Consider the following 27,030-nt stretch of genomic DNA (forward strand, 5'->3'; position numbering starts at 1 on the left):
AGCAGGACCCCTTGCCTCCCGAGCGTTCAGGCCCGCGCCCTTTCATAGAAACAATGAGCAGGTTTGGGGAACCCGACCTCAGGAGAGCACCACTCTCCGGAGTGCAGCCCTCCCTCACGGTTTGCCCGTTCTCCCTCTTATGTCCTGCATAGCTGCTCTCCTTTCAAATCTGTGACCCAGGCAAGGATTGTCCATTGGCTGTTCCTCTACCAACAGTGAAAATTAGCGCTTTTGGACTGCTTCGTTACTGACTTGAGTTTCATTTTGGGCTTCATAGCCAGCCTGTCTCGGTCAGCCTTCCTGTCTCAGAGATACTACGAAGACTTGGATGAAGCCAGCTCGACGTCATCCGTCTCCCAGTCTCTGGAGAGTGAGGACGCACGGACACCCTGCAAAGACGACGACACGGGAGCCCAGGCGCCGCGGCATGCCCCCGTGGTCCGCACGCCCTCCATCCAGCCCGGCCTCTTGTCCCAGGCGGCGGCTCCTTTCGCTAAAGGCCCCCTGAGTCATGGTTCACCTGGTGTGATGGGGACTTCAGGTAAGGAAACACGAGACGGGAACCTCCATTTTCCCCTTTAGGTGTGAACTCAGGAAGGACCCGTAACTGGGTTTCATGCTGTCACACCACCACGTTGTTGGTTCTGGCCCGTTCCTGCTGACAGTCTGGAAATTTGAAGACTAACTCGAAAGAGGGGCATTCCCCATGGAAGCAGTTGGTGGGGCATCGTGAAGGAGCCTGAGGCGCACACTGTCGCAGCTTTGAGTCCAGCTTGTGTTTTGTAAACAGATCTTCGCAGGAGTAACGGGGAGGGGCTGTTTGCCTCAGTGTGAAGCAGCGCCCACTCGTGCCCGGCACGCCCGAGCCCGGTTCAGCCCCCCACTGAAGCCGTGCTCTGCCGCCGAGCCCACTGGCACGCGCTCGTTGTCGGCGCGGGCTTGCCGAAGCGGCGTGTCCTGCGTTGTGCTGTCGCCCCTGTACTTCAGGGTGCCAGGGCTTTGCAGCAGAGTGGGTTCTCACAGAGGACAGTGAGCGTGCGACAGTGGGACGGGGAGATCCGTGAGAGGGGAGCAGGGAGCTGATCGAGCGCATCTGCGTCGGCGTAAAGGTTACGTCTCGGTCAGTGTCGGCGGGGATGGTCGTGTAAAGCAGCGGCTTCAGGCAGCCGCCGTGAGGGTTTCTGAGAAACGCAGTGCCTGACTGTTTCGTCACGGGCACGGGCCTCCTTTCCCCTCGATTGTAGTAAGACAGTGACAACAGCCAACACAACGGTCGGTAGCCATCCGTGTGAGTGCATCAAAATTATACCTGTTTAGTTGGTCCAGAAATCGATATTTTGGTGTGCTGCGGAGTTTTAGTTTGTGTGTGCAGGTGATAGAGGTGGGCAGTCGCCGACGTGGGCGCTGTAGTACAGTAGGTGGGCGGGCAGGTGGCACGGGGCGTCTCTGAAGGACACGGGTGCTGGCCTGTCTGTTAATGGTACTTTTCTTTTTCTTTCTTTTTTTTTTTTTAAGAGGGAGAGAAACATCAATTGGTTGATTGTGAGAGAGATCAGTTGGTAGCCTCTCGCAGGACTCCAACTGTGGGGGAGGCCTGCAACCCAGGCAGTGCCCTGACCAGGAATCGAACTGGTGACCCTTTTGATTCACAGGCTAGCACTCAGTCCCCTGCGCTACACCAGCCAGGGCTGTTACTGGTACTTTTCTATGTTCATGCTTAAGGATAATTTCCCCTGAAACCTAGAGTGGAGAATTGACCATTTTAATGTGTGTTTTCCTCTTCTCTGACCCATTATCTCACTTAATCTTTCTGTTTCCTTCAGTGTCTACATCTGCTAGCAAAATTCTTCCTCAAGGGGCTGATAGCACAATGCTTGCAACCAAAACGGTGAAGCACGGTGCACCGGGTCCCTCCCACACCATCCCAGCCCCCCAGGCGGCTGCCGCAGCAGCGCTGAGACGGCAGATGGCCAGTCAGGCACCAGGTGAGAGCTGGAGCCCCCTACCCCCATGCAGAGGCCGGTGTGAGCTGTGTGTGTCACCGGCCAGGGCAGTGGGCTCCCATGAGCGCCTGGCCCTCTGCTGCTGTTCAGAAGAGAAGGCGGCTGGGACAGCCCTCTGTCCATTCTGGGGAAGAGTTTTGAGAAAGCAGAAAGTAGGCCTGAAACTGTTTCCTATTAAGGGGAGGCGTCAGGTCTGCCACATTCAGATAAGGAGGAAATCTGGTGTTTAGATGACCTTGTTAATCCCTCCATTTGAATAATGTCTGCTTTATGCCCAAAAGTAATCTTTGCAGTTTGATCAGCTAATAACAGGTTGTCTCAAGATGTCATGAGGATCTCCACTGCCCTGGGAGGTGGGCATTAGAAGGTCCTGTTTGCTTTAGAGGAATGTGGGGTTCGGAGACAGGAAGGTCACCCAGCCAGTAAGAGCAGAACCCAGACTCCAACCTGGGTCTTCCTGCTGCAACACAGCTGCTTTGTCAGGTGACCAATGCGGCCTTTACAGATGGGACTCTAGTCAGCACTTGGCTTTTGTCCCTGGTCTGCAGCTCTCCAGGTTGTTGGCCGCAGAACCTCGGTTACCGCTGGTTCGCCGTTTGTGCTGGCCAGTGGTTTCGCCCGCCCCTCCCCTGCAGTTGGCAGTGTTGGTCGAAGAAGTCAGGAGTGCTGCAAAAAAAATTTTTTTGAATTTATTTTTATAACTATTTTTTGCATATGGTGATCACTTATTAAAGCATCATTAAGAAGGCATCATTACTACTACAGTTGGCAGCAATTTACATTTTATTTCATGGTAGCAGTTTTCAAAGAAAAAGTAGAAGGACATCACAACAAAGAAGAAGACTACACTTACAAAGTCATGTAAACTTCAAGGCCAGTTGAGAGCTGAGGTAATGCTACTTTAGCTTTGTGACTTTAACAAAGTCCTTTAATTTTTTTTAAGGTTTTTATTTTACTTATTTTCAGAGAGAGGGAAAAGGAAGAGACAGAGAGGGACAGAAACATCAATGTGTGGTTGCCTTTTGCACATCTCCTACTAGGGACCCAGTCTACAATCCGGGCATGTGCCCTGACTGGGACTCGAACCAGCAACCCTTTGGTTCGCAGGCCCATGTTTGAGCCACACCAGCCAGGGTCTTTAATTTTAAAAAGGTACCCAGTTCCCTATTCTCTCTCTCTCTTATTTTGTTCACTACTTATTCTGTTTGATGGAACCATAGTTCTGTCTGGCAAGAACCCTCCCAGCAGGTCAGTGTCCTAAGGGGCCCTTCACATGCCGTTGCTCGCCCCAGCGCAGAGAGGGTTGTCCTCGGAGCGCGTGGATCTGTGTGTGCCTGCAGGTGTGGGGCCCCCTGCAGTGGACAGGGAGACGAGTGAGCGAGTGCAATGCATGTGGCACCTTTCGTCCTGACCTTCACAGCAAAGAAATTAAATGGATAACATCGCACTTCCATTGAGCGGCACTTCCTTCCATTAGAGCCACTCAGTTACAAATTGCTCTTTTTATAATTCGGGTGGTTGCAGAAGAAAAGGGAGGGGGGAGCGTTATGTAAACTTCCTTTAAAAGATTCGATCACCCCGCACGTTTCATCTGTCCTAGGCATCACGAGCAATACACTGCACGATACCTTGTGACACACGTGTGTCACATAACTGTGGGGCTCTTATCTTTGCTGCAAAAAAATCTTACAATGCACAGGACTCCCCACAACAAAGGATTATCCAGCCCTGAAATGTCAGTAGTGCCAAGGCTGAGAAACTACTATAAGTCAGATATTCTTGTTGTAGCTAAATAAAATTTTTTTTCAATTTTATCGCTGCTAAGAATACAAGGCTAAAAAGACGTGGCTTGATTTAGACAAAAAAGAATTACTATTATACAGTGATAAAAGATTTCTAAGAAAATTTCAAATATTAAAGCCTTTATCCAGGCATCTAAAACAGATATGAGCCCTGGCTGGTGTGGCTCAGTGGATTGAGCGCTGTCCTGGGAACCGAGAAGTTGCTGGTTTGGTTCCTGGTCAGGGCACACGCCTGGATTGCAGGCCAGGTCCCCAGTTGGGGGCGTGCAAGAGGCAACCAATCAGTGTATCTCTTGCACATGGTGTTTCTCTCCCTCTTGTTCTCCCCCTTCCCTCTTTCTAAAAATAAGTAAATAAAATAGATATGAAAGAGCACAAACAAGATAACTGCAAGGTATCTTTGGGCCTTCTGAAAGAATAGAATGCTTTGATGTTTCCTTTAAATATTACTTAGACCAAGCAGAATCGTGGCATTGTGCTGAACAGGCTCTGATAGAGTTGATTATTTATAAACTGAAAATCTGCCAGGATTTGTGGTCATTCCACTCTCAGCAGGAGGCGGTGTGATCTCTTTTATCATTTTGGAAGCAGAAATTTCTGAGGTGTAGGCACCTTTGAATGGGAAAGACAAAGAATGTGCAGACGTAGGCGAGAAGTCCTGATTGCCTCTCTGAGGGAGAGAAGCAGAGCAAGCCGCCACTGACCCACCTTCCTCCCAGGCTGCAGCTTTCAGTTTTGTCAGATACATCTAGAAGAGATCCGAGAGCTTTGCTCAGCCTTCCTAATAGCTCATTATAAAATACCCGGTTTGGGAATACAGCATTAACTGTGAGGCACAAAAAAGGAGATGTGAAAGCTGACGAGCCTGAGGCGGGTGAGCACGTGTCAGAAGAACCTCGGTCGCCCATCCTCAGCGCAGCCTCTCAGCCTTCCTCCCATTCTTGTCTGGGCCCCACTTGCCTTGTTTTGTGCATTGTGTCGGTCGGAGCCATGAGCGCCCGTAGAAAAGACACTGTGTGTTGGGTAGTTGCTATGTTCCCAGCACCCAACAGTCTGGCAGGACGGAGCCCGAGTGAAAGAACGGCTGCATAGAGTGGGTTGCCTTTCTCCAGGAAGACTGCATTCTGCTTGGGTGTGTGTCCTGGCTGCCTGCATATGGCTAGACTTTTTGGCCCTTTGCTGCAGCGAATGTGCCTGTCTGTGTTCTCTTTCAGCAGCTGTAAGTACGTTGACTGAATCAACTTTGAAGACTGTCCCGCAAGTGGTAAATGTGCAGGAGCTGAAGACTGACCCTTCACCCGCCTCTGCAGCGATGGGGTATGTTCCACCTTTGCCTGTAAGTCTCAGGCCAATTGTTCTGTAGTAGTGAGGGGCTGCCTGCAGGGGGCAGCGTTGCTGCTGGCACAGGGCAGCGCTTCTCCCTGCTGAGCCTTATGTTACAAGAGGGGTGGGCGGCTAATCTCGGGTTCACGACTGGGCTTGCAGGAAACTGACCTCTTCAACTTGTCCCTGGCGGTTCCTCATAAACCTTCAATGTCTGCGTTGCCCAGTGTGCTGTTTGCCGTGTACAGGTCTATGTGGGGCACACAGTAGGATCGTTAAGTCAGGTGCGGGGCTTGGTTTTTTTTTAATGCTTTCAAGGTTCCAGAGTTGATGTCTCAGTTCTAATGCACACTGTTGATTCTGAACACTCGGTAGAGATCTTGAGATTGGCAGTCTCCCCTCATTTCCTCTCTCCAGGCATCACTGTTCTTTCAAGTTTCTTTTGCCTTTGTATGAAAAACAAAACAAAACAAACACAGTCTTTTAAAAGGCAGAAGCTCCCTTTGGAGACTTCAGCCTGTTCTCTGCGCCGAGTTCAAGGGCCGGGCTGTTGCTGCCGGAGCTGCTTCCCTCTGGAACGCGAGGCGCTGTCCGCCCCCGCACAGTTCGGCAGCGCAGTGTGCAGACGATGCCTGCCTGCGGCTCTGGGTGTCACAGTTGTCCCTTCTGTGTCCAGCCCAGCCTCGCGTGTGACATAGGGAGGGGTCGAGGGACATTTCCTTGGGTGGAACACGGGGGTTGTGATGACCAGTGTCCTTCGGACATTGGTGTCTGGTGCCTGTGGTTAGACCAGCAGCAACAAGAGCACCCCAGACCCGTGCTGTTCCCACATCGTGCCCGCACTCGCCCTCACCCCGGTCTGCCCCCTCGTCTGGGGTAGCTCTGCTGAGTGGCCCTGCTTTTGTGGTCCACCGGCCTTCTCTTTTTTCCCCCATTGGTCTGTTTATCAACACTGTCTGTTCCAGGAATTTCTTAGCTATCTCAGGGCTGTACTAACAGACAAAAACAAGCCTACCCACATCCGTATCTTGTAGTGACCTTGAAGTTCTGCTATGCTGTTTAGGCCAAGGTGGCGTTTGTGGTTGTTGTGAACTTGTAAGGGAAAAATCTATGCATTAGAGTTTGGGAATTGTAGCCAGATTCCTAGTGTAGGAAAGGCACAGGCAAGCCACAGAAGGGCAGAGGACTACATGAGGAAAATCCAGCTAACGGTGCAAGAAGTGTGGTCTGGTGTCTCGGAGACACTTGAGCCACGAACCATGGGTGAGCAGTGTCTCCTGGTGACATCACCGAACCTTTACTTGGGCTTCGTTTCCCTCCATGGCTCATCCCAGCGGATCTCCGCCACGGGCTGTGTTCGAGCAGCGGCTCTGCGTTGCCCCTTTTTTCTCACTGGAGAAAAATAGACACAAAAGTTCAAAAGGAATCTGGGAGGAACTTTCCCTACGGAACTGGGCTCTGGCACAGTTATTTAACTTGGGTGCCCAGTGTGGTGCATGGGGTTGGTTCCTTTTCAATGACCATTTACCAACTAACGATAAAGGCGAGCTCGAAGCATGATCGGTCGGCGGACACTGGTGTTTGCTGCCTCCCCCAGAGGACAGCTTCAGAGGGAAATACGTTCGGTGTAAAATGACTGTTTCAGAGTCAGTTAAACGCAGTTTCCTGGCTGTCTTTTAAGTATTTTACTTTGCATTTAACTTTTTCTGAGCGGTATCTTCCAGAAGATTTGCTGTAAGGTGAGCTCGCGTATTTCTGCTGTCGGTCTTTCTCACGTTCTTCGGCCTCACCCACGACACTCACTGGCAGAGCGTCCTGTGCGGGCAAGGGTGTGCCTGCAGTGAACCTCGGGCACTGGGTTTGGCCGAGGCTTCTGGGGCCTCTGCTGTGAGCATGACGCCACCCCATGGTCAAGGACACAGCAGTAAGTCAGCCACGCCAGTCCCTGCTTCCCTGGCATGTATGTTTTAGCAAGAAGACAGACCCCAAACTACCAGCCACACAGGTCACTTGACCACCGTGTGGTGAGCTCCGCGAAAGGGTGCGCCAGGGTCTAAGACAGGACTTGTGGTGCCGGCCGGAGTCTGGGGCTGACGAGGAGGCTGGTGAGGAAGCCATGTTTTAGCTGGAAGTGAAACGGCGGCCACAAGATGCGGGGCCAGGAGTGCAGAGAGGAGGGTTCTGCCCGAGGGCGTGGGGGTGTGGAGCTGGCCCCTCGACAGCAGGGCGTGCGGGGAAGGGGAGAAAAGGCCACAGTGGCCAGCAGCCTGGCGGGCGGTGAGGCTGATGAGGTGGGGTTTTTAGTTTGACTCTTCATTTTTACTAAAACACACCAGGCACATCGTTCCTTTCAGGAATTTTGTTGTTCATTCACTCTTGTTTTTACAGGTACTCAGTGAGCATTTTCTGTGGGCCGCACAGTCTGGTGCTGAGGGCAGGGCCATTAACAAAACGCCAAAACCAGCCCTGCCCTCGTCCAGAGACACAAGTGATGGTTGAAATGAGTTAGTGAAATGTCCGGCGTGCCGTTGTATTTTAGAGGGGGATGGGTGCGACAGAGAAACTGAAGTAGCAAAGGGGTCCAGGGACCATGGTGGGGTGCAGGCTGCAGCTTCAACCGGGTGGTGGTGGAGGTGCCTCACGCGTGGTTGAACGGCCCGAGTGCCCCTGCAGTGCCAGGCCAGCCCCGGGCCGGCCTCCTTGCAGCATTTGGCTGGGTTTCTCGGTCTCTGGAACATTCTGCCTCGGTGGCCTCTGGTGCTCGGTGTGCGTGTGGGCAAAGACAAAGGCTAGAGAGCAGACCTCGTGCATATTCCAACGGGGAAGCTCCACGCGCAGGGCCCCGTAGCGGGCACATGTCGAGCAGGGTCAAGGAAGAGCCCCGTGGCCCTGGTGGCTGGAGAGAGAAGAGAGCCCTGGACACAGGCCAGGGTGGGACGGGGACCACATCCTGTCACATCTGGCGAGCCCAGGCCAGGCCTGGCCAACCACTGGGTGTGAGCAGTTGAGAGATCTGATTTGGGGCTTTGTTCATTTTGTTTTTTAACTGTAGCCCTGTCTTAAAATGGAGGTATAATTTACAAACAGTGAAATTCATCCTTTTTAGTGTGAAATTCTTACACGCTCTGATAGTGCTGGTAGTTGTATACAATCTGTGGTTTCAGCAGGAAGCCTCTGGTCCCAGGGGGAGAATAGATCAGAAGGGCTGGCGTGGGGAGTGTGGAAACAGAGAGCAGTTGGGGGGCGCTTCCGTTTTTATCGTGGTAAGAGAGGCACGTGACAGAATTTACTGTTTTAAGCGTACAGTTCAGCGGCATTGAGTCCGTGCACAGTGTGGTGTAACCCTCACCGCTGTTCATTTCCAGAATGTTGTTATTATTGGACCAGAGCTGTGTGACCCCTTAAATAAGAACTGCTCACTTCCGCTTCCCTCCATCCCCTGGTAATTCCGTTCTACGTTCGTTCTGTCTGATAATTTGCCTGTTGGAAGTACCTCACATGAGTGGAACCATACAGCGTTTGACCTTTGGTGTCTGGCTCATGTCACTTTTGTTTTCAAGATTCGTCCATATTGCACCATATGTCAGAATTCGTTTCTTTTATGACTGAGTGGTACTCCATTGTACGCGTGTGCCCCATCACCTGTTGATGGACCTTTGGGTGTTTCTCCTCTCGGCTGTTGGGAGTAATGCTGCGGTGACATTGGTGCACGAGTGTCCGTTCGAGTCCCTGCTTTTAGTGACTTTGCATAATGTTTTAGGAGTGGGACTCCTAGGCTGCCTGGCACTTCTCTTCAGCTTTTGAACGAAACATAATTGGCCACATTTTACAAAGGGGCTGCTCCTTTCTGCACCCCCAGCGACAGTGGGTGAGGGTTCCAGTTTCTCCGCATCCTCACCAGCATTTGTTATTGTCCGTTTTTTTATTAGAGACACCCTAGTCAATATTCAGTGCCATTGTTGTGGCTTTGATACGCATTTCCCTAATGGCTAATGACTTTGGGCGTCTCTTTGTACGCTTATTGGTCATTGGTATTGTTTTTGGAGAAATGTCCACGTAGATCCTTTGCCTGTTTTTTTATCAGGTTGTTTGTTTCAGGTGTGGAGTGTAAGGTTGTTTGTACAGTCTAGATTCAACCCCTTGTCAGGCGACAGTTTGCACATGTTCTCGCATTCTTGGGTGGTTTTTTACTTTCTTGATAGTGTCCTTTGAAACAAAAAGATTTTTCATTTTGGTGAAATTTAGTTAACTTTTTTCTTTTGTTGCTTGTGGTCTAGGTATAACATTTAAGAATCAGTTGTCTAAACCAAGGTCATAAAGATTTACACTTACGTCTTCTGGATGTTACAGCGTGAGGTCTTCCATTTAGTGTCTGATCCACTGTGAGTCAGTCTTTGTAAATGCTCGATGTTGTGGTTGGCTTTGTTGTTCTGCGTGCGGGTGTCCAGTTGTCTCAGCACCATTTGCGGAAAAGACTTGTTTTTACCCCATCGAATCGTCTTGGTACATAGATTGGTTTTTGAATAACAAACCAATCTCTGGTGCTGATGCATTGCCATTTTATGTATGGTTGCATTCGGTTTGCTTAAATGTTGTTAAGTTTTTTGCCTGTTACCGTAAAGGATGTTGGCCCAAAGATTTTCTTGTGATGTCCTTGTTCAGGTTTGGAATCAGAGTCACGCTGGCCTGGCAGTGAGCCAGGCTGTGCTCCTCCTCTTCAGTTCCCTGGAAGGGTTTGTTAGATTTCTTGTTACTCCATCCACGTGTATTTGGGGACTCTCCAGTGAGACCATCTGGGTCATGTTTGTGTTTCGAGAAATTTGTTTATTTCATTTGAGTTGCCAAACTTACTGGCATGCAGTTTTTCATAGTAGTCACTGATTATTATCCTTTTTAATAAAAAGATTTATTTTTAGAGACAGGATGTAAGGGAGATAGGGAGAGAAACATTGATGTGCAAGAGATACATAGCTCAGTTGCTTCTCACATGCCCCCAAATGGGGACCTGGCCCACAACCCAGGTGTGTGCCCCGACCTGGAATCAACCAGCAACCTTTTGGTTCACAGGCTGACAATCAGCTGAGCCACACCAGCCAGGGCTTATTATCCTCTTAATAAGAGGATCTTTATTATTTCATTCTCCTATTTGCTTTGGATTTATTTACTCTTTGTTTCTAGTTTCTTAGGTGGAAGCTAAGGTCATTGATTTGAGAGCGATCTTTTTTAACACTGACATTTGGTACTCTAAATTTCCCTCTGAGAACTGCTTTGGCTACATGCTACAGATTTTGAATATGTTATATTTTCATTTTCATTCATAATACTTTTGATTTTATTCTTTTTTTCATATGTATACACACACATAGACACATGCACCTATGAGTTATTTAAGACTGTGTTTAGTTTCTGCCCTGGCTGGTGTAGCTCAGTGGATTGAGCATGGGCCTGTGAACCAGAGGATCGCGGTTCGATTCCCAGTCAGGGCACATGCCTGGGTTATGGGCCAGTTTTCAGCAGGGGATGCATGAGAGGCAACCATACATTGATACTTCTCTCCCTCTCTCCTTCCCTTCTCCTCTAAAGATAAATAAATAAAATCTTTAAAAAAAAATTCACCAATTTTGGCCCTGGCTGGTGTAGCTCAGTGGATTGAGCACAGGCCTGTGAAGCAAAGGGTCTCCAATTCAATTCCCAGTCAGTGCACATGCCTGGGTTGCAGGCCAGTTCCCAGCAGGGGACACACGAGAGGCAACCACACATTGATGTTTCTCTCTCACTCTTTGTCCTTCCCTTCCTTTCTCTTTAAAAAATAAATACGTAAAATGTTTTTTAAAAATAAAATAAATAAATAAAAGCTCTCTTTTAAACAGAGAAATGTCTCTGTTGACATTTTCTAGTTAACCTTAATCTTTTTGGTGTTGATTTTTAATCAAATTCCATTGTCAACAGAGAACATCCTTTGTATGACTTGAATTCTTTAGATTTGTTGAGGCCTTTTTGTGGCCAAGAACTGGGATCAGCAAGGTTTTTGTCAAAGGGCCGTATGGTAACTATTTCAGGCTTGCAGGACTGTGTCTCAAACCCACCCCTGCCTTTGTAGTCTGAATGCACCACAGACAATGTGGGAACGAACAGGTATGGCTGCATTACAGCAAAACTGTGTTTATGAAACAACAGCAGTGGGACCTTGGTCGGGAGTCGGCCAGCCCCCCACCTGGACCGTGTCATCTCAGTAAACGTTCTCTGTGCACTTCAGAAGACCATGCACTCTGTCTTTCTTGCTGGTTGGGGTGTGCCGTGGATGTCAGTTACGGTGGTCGGTAGTGTTGTTCGGGTCTTCTGTATGACCTGTTCCATCAGTCCTTGAAGAGTGGGGTTGACCGTTTTGACCCTCGTCATCCCCGGTGAGATGATTCGCTCCGAAGTCTTCCTTCTCCTGTCCTGGGTGGGGCAGAGGTGGGGTGAGAGTCATGAGTACGTGAAACCAAGTACATTCTTGTGTTATTAATTAATGACTTTGCTATTTTCCTGTTTTTGCCCCACCGTGTATAATCAGAGCTGGTCCAGCTTCCTTCGTTAGTGCTCCACGGGGTATCTTTTCTGTGCTTCTATTTTGAACCTTCACCTTTGTGTTGGCTTGTGATATTGTTACTGAGAAGGTGTATAGTGTATACCTGGGACTCCTCACAGTCTATCTTCAGGTAATCCTACAACGCTAAAGCCTAGTTTAAGGATCTTCCCTGTCTCTGTACTCTTTTTTTGTTATATCCTTTTTTTTTTTTTTAAATCTCCAGAGGGGAAGGGAAGGAGAGAAGGACAGAAACATCAATGTATGATTGCCTCTCGTGAGTCCCCTGTTGGGATCCGGCCTGCAACCCAGGCATGTGCCTTGACTGGGAATCGAACCTCGACCGTGTGGTTCGCAGGCCTGTGCTCAGTCCACTGAGCTACACCAGCCAGGGCCCTGTCTCCGTACTCTTGTTGTTGCATATTTTACTTCCACCGATGTTATCAAACCCCCCCCCCCCACATTGTTATAAATAGTTGATTATCTTTGAAACAGATTTACATAAGAAAAACCTCTTTTGGTTACCCTTGTAGTTATTCTTTCCGGTGTTATTCATTCTTTTACTTGGTCCCTGGTTTCCTTCTGGTGTGATCCTCCTGCTTAAAGGACCTTGTAGACAAAGCAGTTTGAAAGAACAAAATTAAAATCACCTTTATTCTCACCACAAATGTTTAACCACTATTTAGATGTTAATTCATCCTTATTCTATGAAAATTTAGTTTTTTAAGTAAAATTAGAAAATGTGCTGCTTTGTGTTTTTGAGTTTCAGCTTAATCATAAAACTTAATTGTTAACATTTTTTACATCATTATAAGTTCTTTTTAACGGAGTCCTGTTTTTATATCTAATGCACGTGATTTAAGTTGTCATTAGACATTCATGCAGGAAATGCAGTTTGAGTTTGCAGACTTATAGATGATGTTTTGGAAACAACAGCTAGCGGTTACAATCTCCATTGACATAAAAACTGTTTTTAATGAACTGTCTGACATTTAGCTTTTTTTCTCCTCCATTGACTGACATTTGGGGGTGCTCCTCGGCTGTTGTTACCCACAATGCCAGAGTCAACAATTTCCCATATACATCATTTTGCACCCTTACAGCTGTGTGTGTTGAGTAAATTCTCAAACGTGGGACTCCTGAGTCAAAGGCAATGTCCGCGTATGGATGTGTTCATGTAACATATGTAACTTTGATAACTGTTGCCAAGTTTCAGTAAAGGCCGTCACTTTACCCTCCCATGAGCGGTGTGTGACAGGCTAGTTTTCCGTATCTGTACCGAGATCACCCAGCCCACTGTCACGCTTCAGTCTGTCAGTCGGGTGGGTGGACAAAATACACCGGTAGTTCCTGTTCTCAGTATCTTCTATTTTATTTTCTTTCTTTTGCTCTCCTGATTTTGTTTGTTTGTTTAGTTGCTCTTGGTAAGTAGCCCTGTCTCCTTACGTGCATCACCTTTAAATTTATTACCAAAAAATTCGTAGTTCATGAAATAGCTAACTTGAGTAGTTTCCACAGTTAGATCCATTGTGTCAAATGTGAGTATGTAAAAAGGCATACATCATAATGATTCAGATTTACTGACGTGAAACATAACTGGATAGGTCTCTTGTTTTTGAACCTTTTTAAAATGTTGAAATGGGTAAAAGAATGAGTTGTTGGCCCCTTTCACAATATTATATGAATATTTACCTTTTTTAAAAAAGGATTTTATTTATTCTTAAAGAGGTGGGAAGGAATGGAGAAAGAGAGGAAGAGAAACATCAGTGTGTAAGAGACACATGAACCAGTTGCCTCTCACATGTCCCCAACCACCAGGGACCTGGCCTGCAACCTAGGCGTGTGCCCTGACTGGGAATCGAACCAGTGACCCTTTGGTTTACAGGCTGGCGCTCAATCCACTGAGCCGCACTAGTCAGGGCTGAATGTTTACCTTGTTTAAGTTCAGTAAAGTTCAAGGGACCATGAAGAAAGGACCTCTGGGGCATTTCAGTGCTTCACAATCCTCACTCAGTTTTATAACTGTGTAGAGCACATGCATGCGTGTAACTCTGCCTGCGTCAGTAGGCAGTGTGACTGGGTGGCCAAGAAAGGACAGCAGGGCTTTTCTGAGCTGAAGGCAGGGCGTGAAACAGGTGTGCTGTGACATTTTTTTCATGTCTGTTGTATTGGATATTTTCACCTGGAATAGCTTGTTGATCTGTATCAAAGGTCTGGGCACCAGACGGTCTAGAGAACTCAGAGTCCGTTGGCATCGTTCTCTAAGAACTTGACTTCACTGCTCTCGTCTCCGGTGGCTCCGTTCCGCAGCGTTTCTCGAGTCGTGCAGTACACGCATGTCACAGGAAGCTCTGTTACAGAGCTGCCTTCCTTGTGGCGCTTCGCTTACAGTTGTAGGTCATAGCACGTCCACCACCAGCGAGTTTCTGGTGTCTCCCAGGTCTGTATGGCTAGAAACGTAGAAGGCAGTCATCCCCAAATGTGACAGTTCCGAACCTGGCTTTGCCACCTTCTCTTGAACAGCTCTAGCTGCTGATGGCCTTTGTGTTGGTTCGCAGACGTGCACAGTCTTTGAATGTGTTGTTTGGGGAGAGGACCGTTCTCCTCGGTTTGCTCTTGGATCGTGGTGGGCCCGCTCAGTCGCTCGGCAGCTGGTCGGTTAGCTGCAGCCCAGTGTGTAGGTCTGGGAATCCCAACTGTGTGTGTCGGGGACTTAAGATACCCAAGGTTTAGGGCATTGTCACAGGTAAACGGAACAGTGATTACATTCAGTCTTGTTCCGTGCATGATTTAATATTCCACCCTGTCATAGCCGAATTTAAGGTGCGAAACATGTTCCAGATTGGATAGCTTGCTGCTTTTGTTTTTCCTTCTAGTTTCCTTTTTGCTTTCCTTGGAGTTCACGTGGAAGATTCTCATTTCCTTTTGATTCTCGTGAGCTCAGGCTGTTTCTCTGCCAGGTCCTCTGTGTCTGCTCAGGGACTTCGCAGGCCCAGCGGCCTCACTCACACATCCCTCTTCTCTGCTGGCGACGCTTCGCAGACGAGGGCGAGTGCCCCGCCTGGGTGCCCGCTTGGGAGCGCATCTCGGGAGGAGGGACGTGTTTCCCAGAGAGACATGCGCTTAGAGCTTCCTCGGTCTTCAGTAGGAAAATAAAGGGGGTTTTGTTTCATTGAAAGTAAATGCATTTTTCTTCTCTCTCAATCTAGTAACATTGCTTTGGGAAGGCTCTGTATATTCCGACAGAGTCTGGAGGCACTCGTAAGATTATCGTTCAGTTTTTTCTATGCTGCACGGGCTGGTTTTTGTCTTTCCTCTCCCATGCTGATTTTTTTATGAAAAGGTATTAATCCTCCTGACTTTAGGAAGGGTCTGAAAAGTGAAACAAGTCCCTGTAGCTACTGCTGCCGTACCAGAGTAGCTCAGGTCGAGGACAGATAAATCGATCGAAGGAATTGCTCCCAGGAGCCACAGTGGAGCTTCCACCCGTGATTGCGTTGATCTGGTGGCTTTTCCCTCACGTTGGTGTTTGAGTGCTTGCTGAAATAATAGCTTTCTGCCTGCCGCGTTCGGGGCTGGCAAAAGATGGCGAGAGCTCTTCCTGCAGACAGGGGCTGCACTTGCCACTTCATAGCAGAGGCGAGGGTGGGACCTGAGCCCGGCGGTACACGAGAACCTCTCGTGTGCAGCCCGGGCCCGGCGATACACACAAACCTCTTGTGTGCAGCCTGGTGCGCACTCGGCTCTTGGGGATGGTTCTGTGAGGAGCTGAGCTCTCTGAGAAACTCCTTAGAGCCGCGTGCAGCCACAGATCCCGTGAGTCCCATAGATCCCTCGGACGTGTTCTCAGGCTGGGAGACAGAATCCCCATTTCTCCACGTGGTCCGGAACTGGGGGCAGGTGTGGGGCCGGGGGAAGAGAGCTCCCTCTCCGGTGAGAAAAAGACCTTCTGAGAAAAAGACCTTCGGACTACTTAGTTCTTTCCTTTAGAGTTGCAGGAGGAAAATAAGGTTAAAGCTACTGCTTTGACTTTTATGTTAGAGACCCAAATTTCATTTAAACAATGTATTTTTTTAAAGATTTTATTTATTGGTTTTTACAGAGGGGGAAGGGAGGAAGAGAAACACAATGTGTGGTTGCCTCTCGCACACCCCCCCCTCGGGACCCAGACCTGCAACCCAGACATGTGCCCTGACTGGGAATCTAACTGGCAACCCTTTGGTTCTCAGGCCAGCACTCAGTCCACTGAGCCACACCAGGCAGGGCTAAAGAATGTGTACTTCAATATGAAAACTGTCAGGTGACTCTGGTTACAGTCCAGACATCTATATTCTGCCCCAAATTGGTATTTATTGGACTAAATGTTGGCTTCAGGATTGACTGTGATTTTCTCTTGAGTGTGTGCTTTATGCTTTTCAGATCTTCAGGGCCTTACTCTGCAGCCAAAACCTCTCACCCCGTGCTGACCCCTCTGGCTACTAACAGCCAAGCTAAGCAGGTAAGTTCCTAGCTTTTTGCATTGTTAATAGTCATGTAGTGTAACTTAATCCCGTTTTGTCCCATTTAAAACAAAGTCCTCACTTTGTTTTAAGTGATCTGTAAGTGTGACAGAGACCTGTGACCCCTCCCCCACGGTTTACGCCAGTCCTGACGCACAGCAGGCTGGTCAGGGCCTCCCATTGCCTTCATGGGCTGCTTAATGTTCTGCATGCAGTCATCCTGGGTCGGCATTCTAATGCCGTGTCTTTACACGGGTGTTTGGAGCTGCAGTTGCTTTCTGCCCAACTCATGCACAGCCGCAGGCGGTAGGCAACGGGTACTGGGTATGTCTCACTAACAGAGAGGCCGAGGCTCGGCAGCAAGTGCGGGCACCCACGGTCAGCGGGGGGTGGGCAGCGCCGGGCCCCGAGCCTTCAGCTGCTGCCCGTTTGCATGTTTCATCGCCCATCCAGTGTCTACGTCTGGGGGGCACGTCTCCTGCTTCCCCTGGGGTCCGTGTCCCAGAGCTCACACATCCTGTGATGCGTGTGGTGTCCACTTTCAGGCTCCCGCATTACGAACACTGTCTGCCACCAAAACCGGTCATGTTGTCAGCAGTAGCGGAGGCCGGCTGACAGGGAGACGGAGCTGTCTCAGAAACGTTGCCAATCTCACATCGCTCTCTGAGAAGTGTCGTCTTAGGTTGGGGCTGAGACTGAGCATGGGGACTAGCCTGTTGGCAGTCCTCCATCGCGGCTCCCTCCGTTCCTTACTTTGCCATGACTTAAAGTGGTGTTTAAGCATTTAGCATTTGGTCATTCTTCTGGAAGTTTCCATATTCCTTTGGTGGATACAGGATAAGGGATCAGTTGCAACAAACAAGAGTAAAGAAACATTGACTAAAGGTTGAAAAGTCAAAGAGTTTTGCTTTTCCAGTTTGTTATAAATTTATTGAGAACCAAAACTCATTTCATTCATTTACTGCTTTATGTATTTGCCCGCCCGATAAATACTCCAGTGCCTTTTATGTGTGAGGCACTATGTGAAGCAAGACGGGCTTGGCCCCGCCTCGTTGGCACTTGCAGAATGAACGTCCCATTCTGTGATGCAGCCTTAGGCGGCTTATAAACTGCGTTGTCATTTTATATGTCTGTCGTCCCAAGGTTGTTCGTGGTCTCCCTCGCACACTTTGCTTGTTCTCTCTTGTAGGGGCCGCTGGTCAGTCCCCTCAAGCTGTCTGGGCCTGCGTCCGCCTCTGGTCAGCTGTCATCCAGCGATAAAGCTTCAGGTCAGTTTGCATTTCTGTTGTAGAGAAAGTAAAGGTGAGGGAGACACCCCTCCGTAGACTGTAGAGTTCTGACCCACAAAGACAGTCGACCCAGGAAGGTGGGTGAAGAGACATCACAAGGCCTCGCTTGTTGAAGAATCTCCAAGAAACCCGTGACCCCTTCGGCAACTCTGCAGACCCGTGGACTTGGAGAGCAGCAGGCCAGACCCGTCCTTCAGATGCTTCTCCTGAACAGGGGCCCCGGGGTGGCCTCCCCGCGCCTTACAGGCTGGTCAGGTGGAGGGGAGTGGGTTGGAACACTGAACTCTGTTCCTCCTACTGAAAAGAGTGAAAACTTCTCTCAGTTCGCAGTGACGATTCAAAAGCCAGTGACATACAGAGAGCAAAATAACGTCGTCCAGCGTGAGGTTTCAGAGTAGGTGCGATGTCGGTGTTAAAGATTTTGTGACTTCACATACTCCCGACACTCACTCACACGTAATTACTAAAGTCCATTTTACCGTAGGTGCTTCCAGCAGGTATCCACATTGCCCGCGGGGACTTGAAGCAGGAGCATGCGTCCTCGTAGAACCGAATTTTAACGTGGGCTCTTCTGCAGCGGCCCCATTGGTGCCGCCTCTTCTGTCACCCACTTTGTGTGGCATGTGTTACTTTCTGCTCCAGAGGCCTTGTGCTGTCTGCGCTCCTTCATTGTCACCACACTCTGGACTCTGGTTTTCATTTTTATTATCTTTATTTTTTTAAAGGTTTGTATTTAGTTAGTTAATTATTGTTAGAGAGAGGGGAAGTGGGGAGAAAGAGAGGGAAACATCACATGTGGTTGGCTCTCATGCGCCTCCTCCTGGGGACCCGGCCCACAACCCAGGCAACCCAGTGGCTGCCCTGACTGGGAATCGAACCGGCAACCTTTTGGTTCACAGGCCGGCGCTCAGTCCACTGAGCCACAGCAGCCAGGGCCCGTTTTTATTTTGACTCGTATTTTCAAGTGGGCCTTCAAGCTAATTCGGTGGGGCTTGCTGGACCTCACATGCTAGCAGTCTGCTATCCCTAACCTCTCCTCAGTTGTACACTCGTCTGACTGTCTCTGCAGTAGGAAGCTTTCTCTTGGACACTGGGAGCATCCTCAGTATTCTCCTGAGCACCTGCCCTCAGAAGAAGCCTGAGTTGTGTTCCCGAGTCTGGGTCCTGCAGAAGCACAGCCGTTGTCCGTGCCTTGCACACGAGGGAGGCGCGCGCGCTCCTCGACGAGAGCCTGAAGCCTTTTATCAGAAGGAAGGTTCCAGGGGCACAGAAGGCTTCTGAGTCACCTAGGGTGCAAATGAAGAAATCTGTTCCCATTTCTGGCTAACATTTTAGGAAAAAAATTTTGAAAGATCCTATGTTCTCACCTCAAGGACTTCATCGGAGAGTTAGTTCTTTTACTCCTGAAATAAATAAAGAGTCAGTGGTCTCTAAGAGACTTTACTTCACAATGTCTTACTCAGTTAGCATGACGTGCAGAGAAGCTTCGAGATCATTTAGTGGCGACGGCGAAATACTCTCTTTCATTGCTGGGTGTTTACTTATGTGTTCACTTGCTGGATAGTCAAAAGAAAAGGGCCTTTGGTGGGGTAGGAAAATTTTTATGAGAAATACTATTTAGGAATTTGCCAAAATTTTATTTTAAAAAGCGTATCTGAAACCTCTATAAAATAACTCTTACTAACTAATCAGGGACATGCCTTCACTGCCCCTCTCCCCCAGGCTGTGCGGAACCCGCAGGCGTGCGGCCTGCTCTGCACACCACGCAGCTGCCACCGTCGTAGGCTGGAACCAAGTCTCTAACTGTTTTTTTGTAATGTTCTTATTTCCCCCCCAATTTCAGGGCCAGGGGCAACCAAGGTAGAAGCTGCTGTGACTTCCACCCCATCTGCAGTCGGGCAGTTCAGCAAGACTTTCTCCTTTTCTTCCCCCGGGTCAGTAACGAACTCAGATTTTGTGGTACTTCACCAGCAGCCGAAATAGACAGCGTCCCCCAGATCTTACAGTCAGTACGGTGCTTGTTAAACGTGCGCGAGCCCAGAGTCCGGAGCAGCACGGGCACACGGGTGGTGGCGGCAGTAGCCTGATGCCCTGCTGTGAGTCTTGTTTCCCCTTCTCAGTTCAGATTTATACGTGGGTTGTTCTGTGTCGTTTTGGTTTTTAAAATAAGCCTCACTCTCTTTGGCTCATGGGCCTGTGTCAGATAGTTCAGTTGGTCTGGTTTGTCATACTGAAATACTTTCGTTCTGGCACCGTTGGGGTAGACGTGACATGTGGATTGGCTTTCCTGCACAGAGAGGCGGACTCACCACACTTCTGAGGGAAGGCTGGGCAGTACCCTTGCAGGGAGCAGGCGCAGGCCAACCCCTTCGGAGGCGGAGCTGGACTGAGATGTCCTGTGGCTGAGATGCAGAAGGCCTTTTGCTGGTGAAGGTGCATCCAGTCCCGTTGGAAAAGTCTCTTAAGCTCTTCCAGTCAATATGGAATTGTACTGACCACACTCTTTTCTCTGATGTTACAAAAAGTTCTTGGAGCATTTTTCAGGCCTAACACAGTAAGAGAAAAGAGGATGTTGGAGTTTGAGAGGGAAAATTACGTTCTGTATTATTTCCTCTCTGCTGTAAATTGTTATGTTTGGCGGAAGTAACGCCTGCTTGACTGGTTGGTGGGGTACGTGACTGTCTCACACAAGATGGACAGCAATTTGAGCATTTCACCTAAAATGTCGTAGGGTTCTTGAGTGTGATATTGTTACATTACAGAGTTACGTGCTTATGATTCTGTAATAAAAGATTTTGTAGTAAAAGGCAGGTATACTTCTCAAAGGTACTTCAGAGCAGATTTTAAAGGGTGGTCGGTGCCAGGAGGTAGTGCATCTTTCACAAATGCAAGTGAGCAGTCTTTACCTCTGTGGACTGATACTCTTCTTCCCGCTTTTAAAATAAGCTTAAAAGGTTTGGGTCGTTGGGTTAATGGCTTACCTCCATTAGATAAAATTTCTTCACCAAGGTGGAGGCAAAGAAAAAGAGTTTTTCTTAAATGTGATAAACCGTTTAACACATCATTTTAAATGGTCTTTGTCCATTTGATGAAGGCCATGATGGGCAAAAAAAAAAATCTAAACTCTTGCATTGCTTATTACATTTGGTATGCTGGGTCCCTTACATTTTAAAGTAATATCAATTTAAATTTGCTCCCTGAGATTTTATCACAGTCACAGTCTGTTCTGCTGGCACTTGGGCTGAATTCTCTTCTGTGGCTGTGATGTCTATACTCCCAGCGCAAAAAAGACGCACAGAGGGCAGAGGAGGTGAAGGGGGTAAGAACAGAGTTCGCACCAGGTCTTCCCGGCCCAGAGCCGAGTTGTCTGCGAACGGCAGGGACAGTGGCTTCCGTGTCAGGCTCCTCACCAACTCCCCTCATGGCCGCTGCCCTCCTGACACGCCCTGTGACGTCGGGTGGGTTATGCGAGGCTCTCCCTCACCCAGCCTGTCCCGTCTCCTTCACTAGGCGGGCCGGCCCGTCTGCTCCAGCCACCATTCCCACGTGCACACGGCCGCGTGTTTCCACTGCGGCCCCTCTGTCCTCCGAGAAGGTCCCCTGCCCAGGAAAGCCCGGCCGACCCTCCACGGCCTCTTCAGCCTGTGCTCCCCGCCCACCCCCCACCGACGGCCCCTGCGTGGAGAGGCCGTGGAGTGCCTGACCGCCTCGCGGATGAGTGCTTTTCTCTTTGTCAGCTGCTGGCTGCACGCTCCCGCGGAGCAGACTGTGTGAGGCATTGTGACGTGGCACATTAGAAGGGGAGTGTGGTGCCTTGGCAGTGACCCTCACTTCTTTCTCTCCTAGGACTGGCTTCAATTTTGGAATAATCGCACCAACACCACCCTCTAATTTCCCTGGCACTCAAGGTACGGTCCCTGTCACACAGCATTACCTTTGTCCGTCCCCTAAGCGAGTGCCGGGGTGTTCTACACAGATGCATTGGCATTTTCCTTGCCGCCGAGTCTTGCCTGAGGTATTTGCCATAAGTTTAGTGTCGGTGTTACCCATTCAAATAGGCTGGTCATGAGTAAACCAACACTGTGCCAAGAATGTCACCAAGGAAAGCACACGCAGGGGAGAATAAGGGCAGTCGCCTTTTTATTTCTCTTTTGAGATGATAAGTTAACTGTAGGCGTTACAGAGATGGCCTAGGTGTTGTGACGTAATGGGCATAAGATCAGCTGTGCGTTTTAGCAGTGAGCTGCCTTGCACAGCGAGCGGTGCTGTGGCCGCCCTCCCCTGGGCAGATTGTCAGCAGCAGCCCTCCCTGCCTGTGTCGGCGGGGGGGCGTTGGCGCAGAAGTAGTGGAGGTGTGTCGGTCATGTTCTGCTCATCCATCCCATTTCCCACTTTCTTTATCTTACTAGGGGCAGCACCCCCCACTAAAGAGTCAAGCCCACCGGACACGTTCTCGTTTGGCGGGGGAGGCAAACCTTTACCCGAGACCATTTTCGAAACCTCGTCTTCCTCAGCGGTGACAACAGCGTCAAACGCCCCCGGAGCTGCCCCCACCCCTCCGGGAGAGCCTGCTCCATCGGGTGGCAGGCCTGCGGCACCTTCTGGGGTTGCTCTCTGCAGTCCTCCAAGCAAGCTGGAGACGCCGCCGTCCAAGTTGGGGGACCTTCTGTTTCCAAGTTCTTCGGCTGGCGAGACTCTCGGCAGTTTCTCGGGACTGCGGGTTGGCCAAGCAGATGATTCCACAAAGCCAGCCAGTAAGGCTGCGTCCGCAAGCCTGACTAGTGCACAGCCGGCCAAGACTCCCCTCGTCCCCTCCGGGTTTACCTTCACTGGCCCTGCCACCATAGGCAAGCCTGCGGAGCTTCCCGTGGCCGCCTCTGGGGCCGCCACCACAGCAGTGCCAGCTGCCGGCTCCAGCACAAGCGGGGCCTCGACGGGTGTCTTTGGCAGCCTGCCCCTCACTGGTGCGGGGTCGTCCGGGCTCATGAGTTTCAGTGGCATGTCTCTGAGCGGCAGCAAGACTAGTTTTTCATTTGGGAGCCAGCAGACGAGTAGTGCAGCACCCCCGTCTGCCACACCGTCAGCCACCACGGCCACTTCCCATCCCACATCATTCCCGGTGATGTCATTTGGTGGCCTCCTGAGTTCAGCATCTGCTCCCACCTTACCTGGTTCCTCTGCTAAAGGCACAGAGGAGGCAGCAGCATCATCTGCGCCCGAGAAGCCAGGCAGCAGTGAGGTCTCAGCATCAGCAGCCTCACTGCCAGGGCCGCAGCAGTCGGCCCCGCCTCCCCAGGCTCCTCTGCAAACTCCCGACTCCGTTAAGAAAGAGCCTGTGCCTGCCCAGCCCACGGGCAGCAGCCCTGGTGCCGCAGCGACCAGTCCCAGTCTCCTAGCACCTTCTACAGAGGCCACACCATTAGCCACTGGGGTCCCCGACATCAAGGCAGAGGCAGCCTCTCCTGCTTCCTCCCTTTCGGTGCCTGGGCCAGCTGCTGTCACAGCAGCCACAACCCCAAGTGCAGACCCTGTGGCGACAGAAACATCAAGTGCCCCTGCAACTACAAGCACCGTTCCCAGTGTTGCCCCAAGCCCAGCTGTAGACTCGACAGTGTTGGGGACCGTCACTCCTGGCTCCTCTGTCCTCACCCAGCCGCCTGCTGCCAGTTCTGGCTCAGCTTTCAGCCAGCTCACCAGCAGCTCGGCCACCGCCCCCTCGGCCACCCCTGTGTTTGGGCAGGTGGCAGCCAGTACTGCGCCAAGCCTGTTTGGGCAGCAGACGGGCAGCATAGCCAGCACAGCGACCGCCACGCCACAGGCCAGCAGCTCGGGGTTTGGCAGCCCGGCGTTCGGCACCTCGGCCACAGGGGTCTTCGGGCAGACAGCCTTTGGGCAGGCCCCGACCTTCGGGCAGTCGACAGGCAGCCCGGCGAGCAGCTTCTCCTTCAGTCAGCCTGGGTTCAGCTCTGGACCTGCCTTTGGCCAGTCTGTGTCGTCCGCGTCCACGTCCACCAGCGGGAACGTCTTCGGTGCCTCGTCAGGCTCCAGTAGCTCCAGCTCCTTCTCCTTTGGACAGTCATCTGCCGGCACAGGAGCGGGGGTGTTTGGCCAGAGCAACCCCCCTGCCTTCGGTCAGAGCCCTGGCTTCGGGCAGGGGGGCTCTGTGTTTGGGGGGGCCTCGGCTACCACCACCACAGCATCATCCTCGGGGTTCAGCTTTTGTCAGGCCTCAGGTAAGCATTTGTGGAAGGTTTCTGCCTTGTTTCCCTCGGTGTTACCTGAAGCGTTTGCAGCAAGCCAGTGTTACTGCCATAATCGAAGGGAGAAAGGGACAACACAAACGACTGTGTAGTCGAGGGGACGGGGGGCGGACAGTGCTGGCGGCCCCAGGAGGTCCTCGGCTGAGGCGCTGTGGGGTCCTCGGCTTTCTTCAGCACGCCCTCCTCTCACCTGGCCAGCGGGGTGCTGATTTCATGGCAAAAAATTAAGATCATGATGAGTGATGAATGAGTCTTACATAGGAAAGTCTAGGTTCAGGAGGCACTTTAGAGGTCATTGTGTGCAGAACCACCCAGTCGAAGGACGGCCAATCTGTCGCCCCCGAGAGCACACAGACCAGAACTGCTCCCCAAGCCCCGGGCCACAGCCCTGCTGGGGTTTTCTGTCTCCTCTGACGCCATCTTTCTGGCTGGAAGGACACCAACATTTGAAAAGTTTGGACTTTCAGTTTTCAGTGTTGTAATTTAAAAACGAAAGTGAAATCTTTACATTTTACTTTTTTCAAAATTAAAATGTAATCTTCCCTGTTGCATATCCAATTTTAGCAGCTCCTTTTACGTCTAAAATTTTGCAACAGGACCATTGGAAACGTTTTTCTAAGACCCACTTTCTGAAGGCCAGCTTGTGAACAGTGCCTCCTCTGCAGGTGGACTCTGGGGAAGGCAGGGCTGTTGATTTCCTTGTGGACGCGTAGCTGCTCATTCATTCCCTTTGTGGTAACTTATTTGAAAAGGGTTCCTCATTTATTAGAAAGGAAATCTTTTCTCTCCTTCCTTCAACAAATGTTTGTTCAGCTCCCACTGAGTTTGGCTCCAGGGACGCAGAGTAGGACACCGCCTCAAGGCTCACCTGCCAGCCTGGGAAGAGTCAGGTTGGCCAACACTGGTGACTTGGCCTAGAGGGAGGAGGGGGGGTCTTGTGAGTCTGAAGGAGTCAGAACCTGAGGGTCTCTCCTACACACGCACAGTCAAACTATCCTATCGCAATTAGAAGCCGTCTCCCCTACAGTAGCGGTGGAAAGGCCCCTGAGCCATCACTCCAGCCCTGGCTGGGGAGCGGAGGCCTGGTAGTGCTCCCCTCCCTGGTCCAGTGATGGAAAGGAGGCTGGAGCACCTGCCTCCCAGCTCCATCGGGTGGGGCTCTTACTGTACCACAAGGCTGGCCTGGTCTCCCCGGCCCTGTTCAGCCCAACACCTGCCCCGAAGTATGCCCCGTCGAAGAAGGACAAACGGCCATGAAAGAGTCTGGTCTGGGAGAATAGAGGAAACCGGGGCGATGTGTGCACGCTAGTCATTGGAAAGACTTCGTGGCAGCTGCAAGTCCAGGGCACAGCTCCTTCCAGGATACACCGTCCTGGCCCCCGCCCCTCAGGTGTGGCAGGAGACGGGATTCAGTCCTTGGGGCTTTGGGATTCCTACAATGATAAAGTGTTAACAGAGCAGAAGTATCTGTATTTACTCGTGATTTCTTCATTTCCTAGATAGGAAGACATTTATTCGTGGATTGATTATTGTGCAGTATCTTACGTGTCTAGCAGCCATTATAAGAAAAACCAAAAAACTATGATATTGTAAAAGACTCCTTTTACGTTTGTTCTCCTTTTGTTTTATAGGTTTTGGGTCTAGTAATACTGGTTCTTTATTTGGTCAAGCCACCAGTACCGGAGGAACAGTCTTTGGCCAGGTAAGCATGGATGTCGGGCTCTGTTCATGGCGACGTTTCCCAGGACCCCCCCTCATGGTCCCTACACACACTGGAGTCGGTTTGTGTGGTGCGCAAGCCTCGGCCTCTGATCTGGGAGGACCGCTCCCACGCTGACCCTTTGAAAGCTCATTGCCTGACCTCCATCAGCCTTCGGTGTGCTGTGGCCCATGGGCTCATTGCTCCTCTTTTTTCTTCTTTTTTTTAAGATCATTGACCTAAGAATGATTGTTACCTTTTTTTAAGTGGTTATTTAAACCAGAAGAAGAATATGCAAGAAACCAGGGACTCCTTTTGGTGACCTGAGCTATTTTGCATAGCTAGTGGCTATCTGTGCGCGTAAAACACTGAAAACACCCAGCCTTGTGTATGTTTTACAGCAATATTTTTCACAAAAGTTAGACATGGGGGCGGATAGCCAGGGACTAATAACATATTCAAATTAATTAGTAATGCAAATTAAAACCACAAAGAGCTGCAGAATTATTGTCATGAGTATAGAGTTTTTGTTTGAAATGATGAAAAAGCTCCAGAATGGGTGGTGGCGATGGCCGCACAGCACTGAGTGTCCTGAATGCCAGTGAGCCGCACTCTTAAATGGTTTTCTGTTACATACGACCTGCCATAGTGAAAAATAAAGACAAAGGCAGTTGAAAAGTTATTTTCAAAACAAGAAGAATAGGCCCCAGCGGGTGTGGCTCAGTGGATTCAGTGCCGGCCTGTGAACCAAACAACTGCTGGTTCGATTCCCAGTCAGGGCACGTGGCAGGGTTGCAGGCCAGGTCCCCAGTAGGGGGCACTTGAGAGGCAACCACACGTTGATGTTTCTCTCCCTCTCTTTCTTCCTTCCCCTCTCTCTAAAAATAAATAAACCTTTTTAAAAAACAAAACAAGAAGAATAGGTAAATTCGTAGAGCCAAAAATTAAACGAGCGCTTACCAGTGGCCGGGCGGGGCTGGGACTGGGGACAGAGTGGCTCGGTGGTCACAGAATCCCGGCCGTGATTTCACAATGTAAATACCAAAACCACTGAGTTTTTCCCTTTAATCCGGTTCTGTGGTATATGAAGTATATCCCAGTAAAGCTGTTTCAAAAACGGCCACGAATTGGGGTCTGAAAGACGGGTGTGTAACACAGCGGTAATCTGCTCAGTGTCAAAACCCTCCCAGTCCACCCCCTACTCCACTTTCGCTAAGAAAAAGGAAGTAAGGGCAGGGCTGGAACACAAAAGAGCTTGCGGTTTGCAGTCTCCTCTTGCCAGGGACTGTTGACTGCCCAAACACATAGTAAGACAAATAACTTAAACAAGACCCGAAGCAAAGACAGTAGGTTGGTACCTCAGTTCCCATCCAGCTGCTGGAGAAACCGGGACGACTGCCTCCTCACTTCGGGGCACAGGTGAAAGAGAGGGCCCCCGTGCTCTGGAGGGACCGTTGGGCGTTCCTCAGTCGCCACACAGGGGTTCTCTTATGTACAAAGACCAGCACGTGCACCCCTCCCCCGAATGATTGTGTAACATGTGAAGAAGAAGAATGAAAGGGGACCTCCCAATCATATTTTGGAAAT

General features: G+C 50.2%; 1 protein-coding gene across 6 annotated transcripts in view; it reads left to right on the plus strand.

Annotated features, from left to right (window-relative positions):
* The window catches only part of NUP214 (nucleoporin 214), an 80,425-nt gene that overhangs the window by 36,973 nt on the left and 16,422 nt on the right, over nucleotides 1–27,030 (plus strand). For 3 of the 6 annotated variants that reach the window (XM_037036395.1, XM_037036396.1, XM_037036399.1), the window contains exons 22-30: nucleotides 278–541; nucleotides 1,824–1,985; nucleotides 5,023–5,122; nucleotides 16,116–16,194; nucleotides 17,385–17,463; nucleotides 19,322–19,418; nucleotides 21,331–21,392; nucleotides 21,894–23,717; nucleotides 25,376–25,446. In XM_037036395.1, coding sequence (XP_036892290.1) covers nucleotides 278–541; nucleotides 1,824–1,985; nucleotides 5,023–5,122; nucleotides 16,116–16,194; nucleotides 17,385–17,463; nucleotides 19,322–19,418; nucleotides 21,331–21,392; nucleotides 21,894–23,717; nucleotides 25,376–25,446 — 2,738 coding nt within the window. Of the gene's footprint in view, nucleotides 1–277; nucleotides 542–1,823; nucleotides 1,986–5,019; nucleotides 5,123–16,115; nucleotides 16,195–17,384; nucleotides 17,464–19,321; nucleotides 19,419–21,330; nucleotides 21,393–21,893; nucleotides 23,718–25,375; nucleotides 25,447–27,030 lie in introns of all 6 variants that reach the window. The other 3 variants (XM_037036397.1, XM_037036398.1, XM_037036394.1) reach the window with 2 other exon arrangements.

This window comes from Sturnira hondurensis, unplaced genomic scaffold, assembly GCF_014824575.4.
Source record: "Sturnira hondurensis isolate 20B ecotype Veracruz unplaced genomic scaffold, ASM1482457v3 Scaffold0022908, whole genome shotgun sequence".
Classification (NCBI taxonomy): domain Eukaryota; kingdom Metazoa; phylum Chordata; class Mammalia; order Chiroptera; family Phyllostomidae; genus Sturnira; species Sturnira hondurensis.